The following is a 14,901-nucleotide window of genomic DNA, read 5'->3' as shown; positions in this document are numbered from 1 at the left end:
TTTCCTAAGGCATTGTACAATCCCAAATCCTCCTTTCTGATGCGTAAGGCCTCTAAAAAAAATGACTTTTTAATTAGAATAATAGTGGGACAGAATCTCTAAAGTAGTAAAGAAAAATATATTTTAGAATATGTATGTGTTTGTGTGTGTGTGTGTATGCATGTGTGTGTGTCTGTGCACCATATGTGTGTGGCTGGTGCCCTTGGAGACCAGAAGAGGGCACTGGATCCCCCGGAACTAGAGTTAGGAAGGGTTGTGGGCAACCCAGTAGATGCTAGGGAACTGAATCCAGGTCACTGGTAAGAGCAGCCAGTGCTCTTAATCACCGAGCCATCTCTCCAGCCCCTGAAGAAGAAAGTACTTTTAAAAGAAATCCTCCATACCTTTAGCTTTGCAAAATTAAAAACCAAGTGGGGTGGGAAGGAAGGAGTCTAGAATCAACTTCCTGTTGCCTAGGCTGAAATGACGGAGTATGACCTTTCCTGACTCACAACCCAGTGGACTTCAGCTCTAGAGTCTGGGTGGGGTAAAGGGTGTAGACCTTGGGGCAAGGTAGACCAGAAGGCCTTCCACATCTGTTTAGTCCTAACTGCAGATGTGACTGGATGGTTGGTCTGCTTTACTACACAAAGAACACACACCTATGTCAGGGGGGAATAATCTACCCCTGGGTGTTCAGTTTGAAGCTGCAAAGCTTAGCTTGATAGCAGAGCTAGGAGCTTTCAGTTATTTCCATTTCTACAAAAAATCGAAAACAAGCTTCTTCTAGAAAATATCAAACCGACTAAGAAAATTCTCCACACATCAACATTCAACTTCAGCCCACCTTCTCTCTTCAGGACCACAAGAGATGCAGGCAAGATCTGCACACAAAGATTGAAAAGGGCTGAGGAGATGGCTCAGCCGTAAAGGGGACTGCAGCCAAGCGAGACAGACTGAGTTCAATCCCCAGAAAACCACATGGTGGACACAGAGAACAGAAGCCTGTAAGTAAGTTGTTCTGACCTAGATTCTCCATCTCCCCCACCCCACACACACCCCTGTGCGCGCACATACTACACACACAGTAAAATAAATAAATGTACTTTTTTTAAAAAAAAAGTATTACTTTGATATACTAACAGCCACTAGGAATGAATAGATTTTAGCATTTTTACATAAGAATTTACAAATGTGCAATCACATGTAACTACTAACTTCAAAAACAAATGGAAGTGTTTGAATAAGTAACTCAACAAAAATAATAATAATTAAAACAAAACAAAACAAAAACAAAAATAAAAAGACCTGGGTGTGGTGGTACCCACTCTTAATCTGAGCACTCAGGTGGCAGGCGGATCTCTTGAGTTCGAGGCCAGCCTGGTCTACAGAGTGAGTTCCAGGACATCCAGGACTGTTACACAGAGAAACCCTGTCTCAAAAAAGAATCAAACAAACAAAACAACAAGAAAGGGAATTTATTGAGTTATATGTTCACTTTCACATATACTCCCTAATTTTATTTTTCCAGTCTTCCTACCCCCTTGTTTCAGGGAATACAAATTAAGTTCCGTGTAAGAGTGATCACATATGCTCAAACTCACAATAAAGACTTGGGCATCGGACCTCCTCAGTGTTGTATATCCTCATGAAAGCATTTCTGCCATGAAGACCGAACTGTGAAGAATGCTGAAATACATCTAAGGAGAAGATACCCACCCTGCATTTTTAAAAAATGATTTATTTATTTTTAAAATTTATGTGCATGTGTGTGTGCACCTGTGTGAGTAGATGTTCATTATATGTGTGCAGAAGCTTACAGAGACCAGAAGAGGGCGCCAGATCCCCCTGGAACTGGAGTTTCAGACAGCTGTGAGCGACCATGTGGGTGCTGGGAACTGAACTCCATCCAGTGTCCTGCAAGAGCAGTAAGTGCTCTTAAACACTGAACCATCTTCTCTGTGTTTGTTTTTTTAAAGCAGCTGGCATGCACCTGTAATTTTAGCACTTGGGAGGCAGAGGCAGGAGGATTGTCACAAGTTTACGGTCAGCCTTATGTACACAGCAAAAGGCCCTATCTCCAAAAAAGCAAAATAAACAAATAAAAAATAAATAAAACAAAAAAAATTCAGTAATACTCAGAGAAAACTGTAAAATGCCTGTCCCTAACAAGCTACAACATCCTTACAGGACAAACCAACTCTGTTGTATTTTCTCATTTATGAGTGAATCAGTTTATCATGTCTCATCTCCTTGTTTATAAACAGGTAGCTGAACTGATAAAAGCCAGCCCCTGTGAAAAGTCAAGCATCATCACTTGCTACCTACAAGCAACTCAGAGTTCGTGGGTGGAATCTCATGTGTGGCTAACCATGTGCATGTCCAGGCATGTCCATCTTTGTCTCTTCCTATCAGGTTCTGGCACACATTGTTCCGCCTGTAATACACACTGTAAGGATATGGCAATGTGTGTGTGTGCCCAACAGAGCCCCAGCTTACGAGAGTACTAAGTTGCTTAGAGAGGTAATACATATTCACATGAAGTATCCCAGTGCCAGTAAAATGAAAGGTTACCATATTCTTACTAATAATATAGATGAGCTATCATCTGCATACGATTTGCATAAATCACAAAGCTTAAAAATAAATAAAACTATGCCATATGTTCAGTTAAAATGCAACAAAAATACATAAATAACAATCAAGTGTGTGAAGTTTTAGCACACCAATGAAGGCAATGGGAAAGAAATGGCAAGATTTTTTTAATGGCCAGTAGCACATGAATTCAGAAAAGGGAATTAGGGAACAGGAAATGGTTTTGCTATTATTACCTGATCATGGCAACGAGAAAGAAGTGTGGCCCATGGCAGTTCCTGCCAAACCTAGAGGTGTGGGCAGAAGAAACCGCTGGGCCTGCTTACAGGAGACAAAGATTTCATCCCTCACTCCTTAATTAGTGCACTCTCTCTCTCGCCTTGGCTTTTCTACCCGCAATGGTGGAAGCTGACTGATGGCTAATATTCCTTTAGTGGACACTTCCGGCAATTCTTTCTTTGAAACACACATCCAGGCCCCAACCCACTTCCTTCACCCCTGATAATCACAGTATGCAAACTAAAGTATTGGTGAATCAGTGACTTTGATTTTTGTGTGCGTTCAGATGATTTCTTTATTAAGACTTATTGAAGATTCAACAGTCTAAGTCATAGTGTGAAAATTTAGCACTCAACGACCATCGCTTCTGCGCAGTCTAACACTAGCGATCTAGACAGAGTTCATGATTGCCTGATACCCTTGCAAGAATTTTAGTCTAACTGTGGTTCATGGTGATGGGGAATCAGGACAAATAATTGTGTCTGCACTGCTTACAGCTGGCTTAGAGTTGACTCAGTGACATTGAACTAAGATAGTAACATTTCTCCTTTTATGGCAACCTAAACAACACATAAGTATGATTGTTGTGCCAAAGGCTAAATAAATTATCTTTTCATCTTTTAAACTCATGGCACTGAGGGAGAGTGAAGAGCTGCAGAAGAGAACTATGGGTTCTAACGCTGAGAATATCAGAATATCAAACTATTTCTATCATCATTTTATGTTAGAAATTCTTGGCTATCTGAATGTTAGGACTCTTGTGGCCTAGTCATGGCAATGGATTCTAATATCACCCAACAAAACACTAAATGACACAAGCTCTCTCTGTTTTCACATACTCTTTGGAAGTTATTTCAGGAAAGTGGGGAACCTAACTAGGAAGAGGAAACACACGTAAGGTTCCATGAAGTTGTTAAGACAAGGGAAGTGCCGGGCACAAAAACTAAACTGCAGATCGAGAAGTGTGCAAAGTTTTTCAAATAATATTTTTGCTTGTCTCTAGCTCCACGATACAGTTTAAATTTGGGCCAACTTTTTAAAGTATTTGTTAAACAGTTCCCACATGTGACATATGTTTCCAGGATACTTCTGACATTGATATGAGAAATTATAAAACATTTAGAAACGAAAATGTTAGTCTCAAAAATAACACTGTAAGTTCCAAGCCTCTTCTGAATTCGTTAAGACGGGAAAGCATTTGGAGAATGGTGTCTTTCTGCTTTCAAGTGTTCAAATAATGTGCCTAACAACATCCCACCATGGAACTGCAAGAGCCAAGACCAAAGAGCGCCAGGTTCTAAAGCTTCCTCTTGGTTTGTGAGGTCCCGGTCCTGTCTACTCTTTACCCCTTCAGCTGGGCAGGATATATCGCTGGCCCCACCAGCACGATGACAATGCCCCTACTGGGCTCACCCCGGGAGAAACACATGGATAAGAAGCAGCGTCAAATCTCAACCAAATGAAGTGTGAGCAAGGACTGATCTGCAACGCATTAATTCAGAAACTCAGCCGAGAGGCTCCTACTATATCTAGCCGATCTAAACTTGAGCTCGTGATAACACTGCACAAAGCTATGGTAGATGAAAGTGATCGGTAATGCCAACAGAACAATCCCACTGACAACACAAACTCCTCCAAGGATTCTTCCAGGCACTGTGATAGGATACATATCTCCATAGCCAACTGTCGTCATGGAGATAATCACCCACCAGCAGGCAGCGGGGATGCTGGCGAAGTCCTTGTTGGATGTTTCCAGGTCCAACCCATGTTCAAGAAGCTGAGAAAGTGCACTAAAGATTGCCATGGCAACACAGATGAAGACAAGTAACATAACCATCTCCCGGTAGCATCGCTTGAGAGTCAAACCCAGTGTCTGTAGACCAATGAAGTGCCGGGCAAGCTTAATCACCCAGAAGATCCTCATCATCCGGAGTACCCTCAAGGTGACTCCAGCCCTCTGGAGTTGCGAGTTCTCGCCTGTAAACACGGTCATGAGCACAGAGATGTAATAGGGCGTGATTGCCAGTAAGTCAATGATGTTCAGGGGTCTCTTGACAAACTCACACTTGTTCTTGGAGACGATGAACCTCACGATGCACTCTGCGGTGAACCAACCTATGCAGATAGCTTCAATTATCCTGTCAAGGGATACAAAGGGAGAATTGATCATTGTATTTTTAAGCATTTTAATAGCTCTCCGATTCTTCAGATAGTACTACACTGACATATTAATTCAGTCACTTTTCCAGAAAACATGAAGAACAGACAGTGTTCACATCACCAGACCCACCAGGACGCAACACGACAATAATACTACAATGATAACTGAATTTCAAAAAGTTCTGATGCCTTAGCCTACAGGAAACACCATTTAGAAGAAGTAGGTTGGTTGTTTTTTTGTTTTTTTTTTTTTTTTTTTTTTTAGCCCATCATTAGCACTTGAAAAAAAATCTCTCTCCTATTTGGTGGTGTGAACTTAGCTTAAACTGATCTAACCATGTGAGATCTCACATATTCTTTGAGGACAATGGTTCCCAACTATGGGTTCAGCGGTGGAGGATGGGACAGGAAGGTTTTGTTCCTAGAAAGTGAAAAATGTCCTAAAATGTGACTCTTCTTTTACGTCCCTCCCCCAATAGCCTTGTGCGGGGGACATTGAGGCTGGGGCAGCTTTTACAGATTTCATGAAAGAATACTGCAGAGAAGTTCCAGGTCCACTTCCCTCAGTCTGGAAAAGAGACTAAGGACCCCTGGGCTGGGCCAAACCATTACTAAGAGCTCCCCAAAGACCACCACTACTTGGTTTGTTACTTTCATAATGATTTTTATGCAGCATATAGATGTCTTTATTTTTATTTTTTGTGTATGGGTGTTTGCCTGCATGTATGTATGTGCACCATATGTGTGCAGTACCCACATTGTCCAGAGGAGGTCATCAGATCCCCTGAAGTGGAGTCAGAAATACCTGGAGTTATAGGCACCTGGACTTACAGCCACCATGTGGGTGACAGGAATCCAACCCGAGTCCTCTGGAAGAGCAACAAGTGCCATTATTTCTCAAACTTCCTATACCGCTGCCCATGTTGAAAATGATATTTGCAGAGCATCTTAGAGATAAGGGGCAAGCTTCTTAGAAAGAAGCAGCGGCTGAAAGGCTCCAGCCCCGCCCCCCCATCCCCATCTGCACTGTAAGGCTAAAGAAATCCAATTTTAGCCTACTGGTTAGGAAGCTCTGGCCTGGAAGAGCAGCTAATCCAGAGGTAATTGCAAACTGACTTAAACATTTTAATTCCAAGTTAAAGTTATTTTTGGTGTTACATTATTCACTTTCCACACCTAATCAAGGAGGTGGATGGAAGCAGACAGACAGTATTATGAAAAAGAATTACTCTAAGTTCATACCACAGAACCCAAGCTGCCCTGAACGTCACTTGAAAATGAGTAAATACAATTAACCGGGTTTCCTTATTATGTAGCTTTCCAGGGCCATGAAGATGAACTTTATAAATTTGTACTTATTTTTTGAGTAAATACTCACCTTCACATGGCTCAAAACTACAAAGATGGCCAGGCCTTTTGGCACACGCCTATAGTCTCAGAACTTGTGGAGGCAAGAGGATCAGAATTCATGGCTAGCCTCTGCCACGTAGCAAATGAGAGACCATCCTGGGCTTCATAGAACATACCACCTCTACCCCCCCCCCCCAAAAAAAAAAACCAACAACAACAAAACAATACAAAACAAGAATACAGAAGGGGAAATCTCTCTCAGCCAGGCATGGTGATGTGTGCCTATACACCCCGAAGCTTGGATGCTTAGGAAGGAGCATCACTGTAGCTCCTAAGTTAAGGACCAGCCACAGGGAGACTCAAAGAGTCAGACGGTCTCACTCTAATCCTGTTTCCAAGCCACCCAGTTATCCTCCCCAGAGGCAAGAAATAGTTTCTTGCGAACCCCTACAGAGTTATTTTATGTATGCTATAAACAAGTAATATCCGTAGTGTGTGTCCTCAGCATCTCTTGGCGGATCATTTCTTTCAAGTCAGTGAATAAAAAGTTTTCTCGGTGGGGGGATGGGAAGGGTACATGTAGGGTTGGGGAGGGCGTGCGTGCATTCATGTGCCTATATATTACTCTCTACCTTATTCTCTTGAGACACCGTCTGTCGCTGAACCTAGAGCCAGGACAGAGGCCAGCAAGCCTCCTCACTCCTCCTGTTTCTGCCCACCCCACCCACCAGCACTAGAATTACATGTGTGTGCATAGCTATGACCAGTTTTTTATATAGGTGTTGAGGATCTGAACTCAGGTTCCCAGGCCTTTGCAGCAAATGCTTTTACCCACTATACCAGTGGTTCTTAACCTGTGAGTCATGACCCCACAGGGGTCACATATCAGATATTTAGACAGAGAGCTCTCTGGAAGAAGAAATGGGCAAGTCGCCAGCCAGATGCAGGGGAGGCAGGACATACAGGAGGAGAGGTAAAAGCCACGAGGCATGTAGCAGCATGTAGATAAATAAAAATGGGTTAATTTAAGTCATAAGAGCTAGTTAGAAACAAGCCTTGCCGGGTAATGGTGGTGCACACCTTTAATCCCAGCACTTGGGAGGCAGAGGCAGGCGGATCTCTGTGAGTTCGAGGCCAGCCTGGTCTACAGAGTGAGTTCCAGGAAAGGCACCAAAACTACACAGAGGAACTCTGTCTCGAAAAAAACCAAAAAGGAAAAAAAAAAGAAACAAGCCTAAGCTAAGGTCAAGCTTTCATAATTAATAAGAAGTCTCTGTCACTATTTGGGAGCTGGCTGGCAGGACAGAAAAAGACTCATTACAATGGCATTTGCAGGAAAAGTGAGGCAGGAGAATTGTGAGTTCTAGGCCAGCATGGGTTACATGTTGAGACCCTGTCTCAAAAAAAAAAAAAAAAAAAAGAAATAGGGTGCAAAATTATATTGTACCTGTGTTATGTGTTTCATTTTTTTAAAGACATTTATTTATTTAATGTATGTGAGTGCTCTGGCTGAATGTACACCTTTCCGCCAGAAGAGGGCATCAGATCCCACTGTAGATCGTTGGGAGCCACCATGTGGTTGTTGGGAATTGAACTCAGGACCTCCGGGAGAGCAAACTGCTGAGCCATCTCTCCAGCCCCATGTGTTTTATTTTTTTGAGACAGGCTCTCACACTATAGCCCAGGCTGGTCTAGAACTCACTGGGTAACTCAGGCTGGCTTGAAGCTCACAGCAATCCTCCTGTCTCAGCTTCCTGAGTGCTGGGAAAACAAGAACAGGCTACTAGGCATAGTTCTACATCAGTTCACATTTTTGCAAATGTAACTGTAGGATAAATCCTAGACTTGGGAGAAATTTTTGCTAGATCTTGCCTAACTATTCCCACTAGCAACCCAGGCAATGCCCACAGCACCCCAAAGTAAAGCCCCATGGAACGCGGAGCTCTCAGCCACTCTGACAGATGGGAGCCGCAGTCCCGTGTGAAAGGAAGCTGAAAATATTTTCATATGCTATTTTCTGTTCCATGACCTATGCCACTTGTTCCAGGCCTTTAATCTCCTCGCACACATGATGGAGATACCGCAGGGCATGCAAAGTGTCAGATCAAGTCTGTCTACTTCTCAGTCTCGGAAAACTATCCACCAGCTTTGCCTATAAACGTGTTTGTGTAGGAGAGAACAAGCTAGAGGCTGCAGTCTGAATTCTTCCGGCAGTCTTTTTTTTTTTTTTTTTTTTTTGGTATGACATTTTAATGGTTGGAGGGAGAAAAAAAAATGAAAGAAAAAAATTAGATTCCATGACATGTAGTAACTCCATGAAACTAGAATTTCTGCGGCCATATACGGTCTTACGGGAAGGCAGCCAAACTAGTCTGCTTTTGGCTGTTTTCACGCTACACTGGACAAGTTGAGTGAGGGGTCTTGATGGACCTAAGATGGCCCCATCCGGGGCATCAGGACCTTGGCTGTCTCTTCTGGAGTGAATGGCGGTGTTTTCAGCCCACCAGTCACCAGAAGTAACCTAATGCCCTGGTGAGGGAGATGAGCAGATGACGTCACAGCTGGGCCAGCCCACCACACAGTCACCTAATGTCCTGGTGAGGGCAATGAGCAGATGATGTCACAGCTGGGCCAGCCGTTTCTCCACTGTGGATATGCGGCTCTACTCGTGAACTTCGATTAACAGAAGCGTTCCTGTCCTCGCCAGACTATTGGTGGGTCATAAATCTTGAGAACACCAAAGGACAGTTTTGTTTTTTTAAAGATTTATTTATTTATTATGTATACAGTGTTCTGTCTGCATGTATGCCTGCATGCCAGAAGAGGGCACCAGATCTCATTACAGATGGTTGTGAGCCACCATGTGGTTGCTGGGAATTGAACTCAGGACCTCTGGAAGAGCAGCCAGGGCTCTTCTTAACTGCTGAGCCATCTCTCCAGCCCCACACAATTTTCAAATATACTGCTTGAACAAGCATAACAATAATATCACTTCTACCCGGTTACATTTCCCATATTTCTAGACTCCTTGAGGGTGGGAAGGGTCGTGTGACTTGTTCTAACCAATGGGTGATGAGGACAGGAGTAGAGAGGAGTAGGTGTGCACTCTTGCCCTGCTGTGGTAGCCTGGGAGCCACATACTCTGGTCTGCCGCCACAGGATGGAGGACATCTACCAGCTCCATTCCCTGACTCACTGCGCACAGAGCACAGGCACCTTCCACCCTGACCCAGACTGGGCACGGTACACGATCAATAACTAAATCTTTGTTGTGTTGAGCTCTGGGTCATCTACCCTGCTTGCCGTCCTGGGTCGGTAATAAACCAGTGAATCCAGCAAGCAGTAAATCGTGCACTCAAAAGGAACTCCAGGAAGACACTGTAGTACCAGATGACCATCTAAATCTGAAGACTAGAAACGAGAACTACTCAAGAAGAAGAATCTGGATTTTTGGTTTTTTGTTTTTGTTTTTTAAAGCTTTGACATGATGTTCTACATGGAAAATTCCACACCTGAACTCATGAGATGAGTCACAGTTAAAACAGAATATGCAGGGCGGTGGTGGCACACGCCTTTAATCCCAGATTTCAGGAGGCAGAGGGCGAATCTCTGTAAGTTCAAGGCCAGCCTGGTCTACAGAGATCCAGGACAGGCACCAAAACTACACAGAGTAACCCTGTCTCAGAAAAACAAAACAAAACAAAAAACAGAAGATCACTAAAAGTATAGTAAAAGATCACCTCCAGGCCGCATGTATAAGATATATAGAAAACATAAGTGAATTTCAGGGTCACCCTTGGATAACCTATTACATGTATGGAAATGTGGAGGGAACGCCTGCAAACCAAACCACTTCTGGTCTCGAGCATTTCAGGTAAAGGATTGACAACCTGTAACAATCTCAGCTCTGACACTTGCTTTTGGATAAAATGCGTCTGCTTTCTAACTACTGGATGATGTGTCTTTTCTAGCCAGCAGGGCACTGTACCTGACAGCAAGAAGCTCGCGTTCTCCTCCTTTGATGGGGGAGCCCCAGCCAGCAAGTACCGGTGTCTGTGTTCCCGGGGCCCCGTCAGCTCTTTGTAAAATCCTAAGATCTATTACTTTCAGAAGAGCAAAATTCTTAATTGTGCCCAAAATACCAGAACATTTTCTGACTAATTATTTCCACCAGCAGCCCAAGTTGCTTAGATTAAAAAGGAGGAAATTCAAACGATGTGGAATAATCTTTCAGTAAGGGAATTGAAAGCTTGTCTGTAATGAGGTCCTGGGGGCTTCACGGCCTGCCCCCCTAAGTCGGATGAATTCTCTCCAGATTCGCACTGAAGGGATGGATCAGCCGGACACCCCAGGCACTGCTTTCTACCTTGGCTCATGCCAAGGCAACCTCCCTCAACAAACACCTGAAGCCTGACCAAATCCCCCAGCTCCCAAAGGTTTCCAAACTGCTCTCACCAAAGCACCAGCAACCGTGGGGACAGTCTGCACTAAGGGTGTGCTTCTGAAGGCTATTTCCACCAAATGCAAACAGGAGGACTGAGATGATGCTGTGGAAGAGCACAAATCGGAAGCCTATTCTAATTGCCCTGCTTAAAACAAACAAAAACAAACAAATCATTTCCAAGTTACTGAGGCCCTTCAGTTGGGTACTGTGCTAAGTACCATACAGACAACATCTTGAGTACTCTTTCCAGAATTCTAGGAAGTGTGTATGTGCCCTGACGTCTCTGTTATAGATGACAAAGCCCGACACTGGTGGTTAACCATCTTTTCCAAGGTCACACTAACAGAAACCACAGAGGTATGCATGAAACTCGGGAAAAGTTACAGCGTACAAAGGCCTCCTCTCTCTGGTCCTGGAGGACCTTAACCACGGCCTGCAAACACCAGTCAGTACTAGTAGCTGGCCGATCCGTCACGACAGAAGGTACTTCTGGGAATGACTCTGAGGCTCTCTTAAGGGAAGAAAATGCTTCATAGCATTAACTAGCATCTGTCTCCATCCCATGGGACAGGGCACAAAGACTATGCTGGTGAGGAGGAAGGTCAAGGCCAATGGGTGGTCTCTTTGTCTGTTCCCCATGACATTTTATTACTCAAAACTTTTAAGCATACAAAATTCAAGCAGATGCATCAATGTTTTCCTTACGTGTTTATGTATTTTTTTTTTTTTTTGGCGGTGTTAGGCCTGGCACATGCCAGGCAAGACTTCTAATGCTAAGTTCAAGGTTCAATCACTACCTTAGGTATGTTGTGGTTGCTTATCGCCAATTCTTCTCTTTAACTATCCTTTAATCGTGCTTCTAATGCAGCTCAATTACAGACATCAATTCACTTCCCCCTAAAAAACCTGGAGTGTACTGCAGTTAGTATTTATTTAATGTTTTTCTTTTGATACAAACTTTATGTGATGAAATGTTCAAACCTTAAGGTACATTCATTGTAGTTTTGTTTTTTAAATAATTTATTCTTATTTTATGTACAGAGGTGTATTGCCTGCATGCATGTCTGTGTGAAGGTGTCAGATCCCCTGGAACAGGAGTTTACAGACAGTTGTGAGTTGCCATGTGGGTGCTGGGAATTGAACCCGGATCCTTTGGAGGAGCAGCCAGTGCTCTTAACTGCTGAGCCATCTCCCCAGTCCCATTCACTGCGTGTGGACAACACATTTAGCCTAAACCACTACCAAGTCAAAGCTCTCCCATCGCCCAGAGCTCTCTGCTTGACTCTTCCTTCTGTCTCCCGCCCTCAGCGCCCCCCGCCCCCCCCCCCCCTCTCAGTCACAGAGTGAGCATACGACAGGCAGGTGCTTGTCCAGCACAAGGTAAGTGACTTTTACGGACATGGAAGGCCTGCCATGGCTACTCCACAGCCGTCGGTGGGATTGTTAAAAGGGGCATCTACCAGGTGAAACAGCACTTCCTCCGGAAAGATAGAAGTATCATCAGGCCGGGCGGTGGCGGCGCGCACCTTTAATCCCAGCACTGGGGAGGCAGAGGCAGGCGGATCTCTGAGTTCGAGGCCAGCCTGGTCTACAGAGTGAGATCCAGGAAAGGCACAAAGCTACACAGAGAAACTCTGTCTCGAAAAACAAAACAAACAAACAAACACAAAAAAGTATCATCAGGTTCACGTCTTTAAAAGGATAAAGAAAGGGTGACGTGCAGAGATGCACTGGAATATCGTTCAGCTTTATGTACGCAGGTGTACTCAGCCCTGTACACACGCATGTAGACGCCAGGGACCAATATCGGGTGTTCCTATATCATTCTCCACCTTTTTTGTTTTTTGAGGCAGGGTCTCTCACTGAACCTAGAGCTTGCCATTTCATCTACTCCAACTGACCAGAAAGCTCGGGATCTGCCTGTCCCAGCCCCACAGCCTGTGCCGGGGTTAGAGATCACTCCACCAGGCTCAGCTCTAACACGGTGCTGGAGATCTGAATTCAAATTCTCAGGCTCGCACGGCAAGCGTTTCCCTTGCTGAGCCCTCTTTCTATCCTTGCCCAACGTTTAAAGGGAAAGAAAATCATTGCATGCTAGCTATACCACGCCCTAACCTTCGGCACGTTAAGCTAAGTGAAAACAAGCCGACCCCACAAAGACAAATGCTACGGCACTCTGTCGATGTGAGGAATCCCAATAGTTAATCTGAAACAGAAAGTGGAATTGTGGGTAGCAGGGGCTGGGAACTGTTTGATAGGTACACAGTTCCAGATTTATAGGTTGATAAAGCGTTGAAAGTCTGTTTTACAACCACGAGACTCCTTAGTACCACTGAACTGTACACTTAAAATGTCTTTTAAAAAGTAAAATTTGATATGTGGGCTTTTAAAAGCCACAATTAAAAAAAATATATGGGCAGTGATGGTATTCAACGCCACACCCTCAATACTTAACCTGGAGCCTCAACCTGGCACATCTTACTGCAGAGCCACATCACCCCCCAGACAATGACCAAAAAAAAAAAAAAAAGGGTGTCCAGCTTGCCAGTAGTTAGTTCATATTCTGATACTTCAAAAAAAAAAAGTATGACAAGGGTACCTAGAAAAAAAATGGACAACTAGGTGGAGACGTGACTCAGTGGTACCTCCTAAAACACCCAAGACAATAAACCTGCAAAATAAAATAAGAGGCTGGGTGGTGGTGGTGCACGCCTTTAATCCCAGCACTCAGGAGGCAGAGCCAGGCAGATCTCTGTAAGTTCGAGGCCAGCCTGGTCTACAGAACGAGATCCAGGAAAGGCACAAAGCTACCCAGAGCAACTCTGTCTCAAAAAACCAAAAATAAATAAATAAATAAAATAAAATAAGAGCTAGAACATGCTTTGGTACACAACAAATGCTCAATAAACTGTGACGATCACAGACTTATTATTACGACTCCTACTATTATCGTCCCTTGGCCAGTCTTCTCTTCACACACACAAGATTATTTTAATGTTTTACCGAGTGCAAAGAGACGGGGCCATGGCTTCACTGCCTGAAACTCATCTGAAATTGAGCTGCCACTCCAACAGTCTCAGGAGATGGGTCCTTCAGGAGGGCATTATGTCATCAGGGCTCTGCCTTTGCAAATGGACTAATGTCAACAGTAGCAGGAGAAGGTGGAGAATGATGGAGGAAAATCGGATGTTAGCTTCCCGTCTCCACATGCATGCAGAGGGTGTACAACCCCCCCACCCCCCCTACACACACCCATACCCACACAAACGCGTGCACACACATGCACACCCAAAGCTCAACAGCACCCATCACGAGAGTGGGTTCAGCTCCTTGGAAGCATACCCTCTCTTTTTCTCTTTGCTCTTTTGCTCACAATGTCTGGTGGGAGGATGCCGCGTGAGCAAATGCTCTGACCACACTCGGACCCCTCAGTCTCGACTTCCCCGGCTCCAGAGGTGAAAGCTAATGCATTTTTTTCCCTCATTATTAATTACCGAGGTCTCCTGCAACAGCAGCGCAAGGCGGACGAAGACAGAATTCTTTGAAGGCTTTTGCATATATTCTGACACACTGATAGTTGTAGCATAAAGTGTTCAAATGCCTCACCAGAGCAACTGGCAAGATCTATCAAGCTGAGCACTGCACAGGAGTACCAGCCACCCACGCAGGGATTTATCCCACACAGGCACCCACACACACTTCCAAGAACATGTATGATGAGAGCCATTACTTACAATACCCAAGGATAAAGAATATATAAATGTCTACCCGCAGGAGATGGATTATGTAAGTATGTTTCTAAAAGTTATTATTGGTTCAAACTGTGTGAAATTATCAAACAAATACCCAGTTTTATATCATGCAGCCGTAAGAAGGCACTGTGCCTTGTGCCATGTGGTCACAAGAAAGAGAAAGATGTATCACTGTAAGCTGATGTAGGATATTCCTCAAGACACAGAGTTACGCGAGGGACGGAAGGGCACAAATAACACACTACAGTTGTGTGCGGATAGTGTGCATACGTGTGCACTGGAAATACACTTGAGACTCCAGCCAGGAGTGGTGGCACATGCCTGTGTAATCCAAGCACTCTG

At 44.2% G+C, this 14,901-nt stretch overlaps 1 protein-coding gene across 1 annotated transcript in view; it reads right to left on the bottom strand.

Moving 5' to 3' along the window:
* Window positions 1-4,345: 4,345 nt before the first annotated feature.
* Kcng3 (potassium voltage-gated channel modifier subfamily G member 3) overlaps window positions 4,346-14,901 on the bottom strand; it is a 53,147-nt gene continuing 42,591 nt past the window's right edge. The window contains exon 2 of the mRNA XM_059248729.1: window positions 4,346-4,991. Within this exon, the coding sequence (XP_059104712.1) occupies window positions 4,346-4,991 (646 nt within the window). The remainder of the gene's footprint in view (window positions 4,992-14,901) is intronic.

The sequence above is a fragment of the Peromyscus eremicus genome, chromosome 22 (assembly GCF_949786415.1).
Source record: "Peromyscus eremicus chromosome 22, PerEre_H2_v1, whole genome shotgun sequence".
Lineage (NCBI taxonomy): Eukaryota > Metazoa > Chordata > Mammalia > Rodentia > Cricetidae > Peromyscus > Peromyscus eremicus.
The sequence above is the reverse complement of the archived record's forward strand: the minus strand, read 5'-3'. Positions and strand labels throughout refer to the sequence as shown.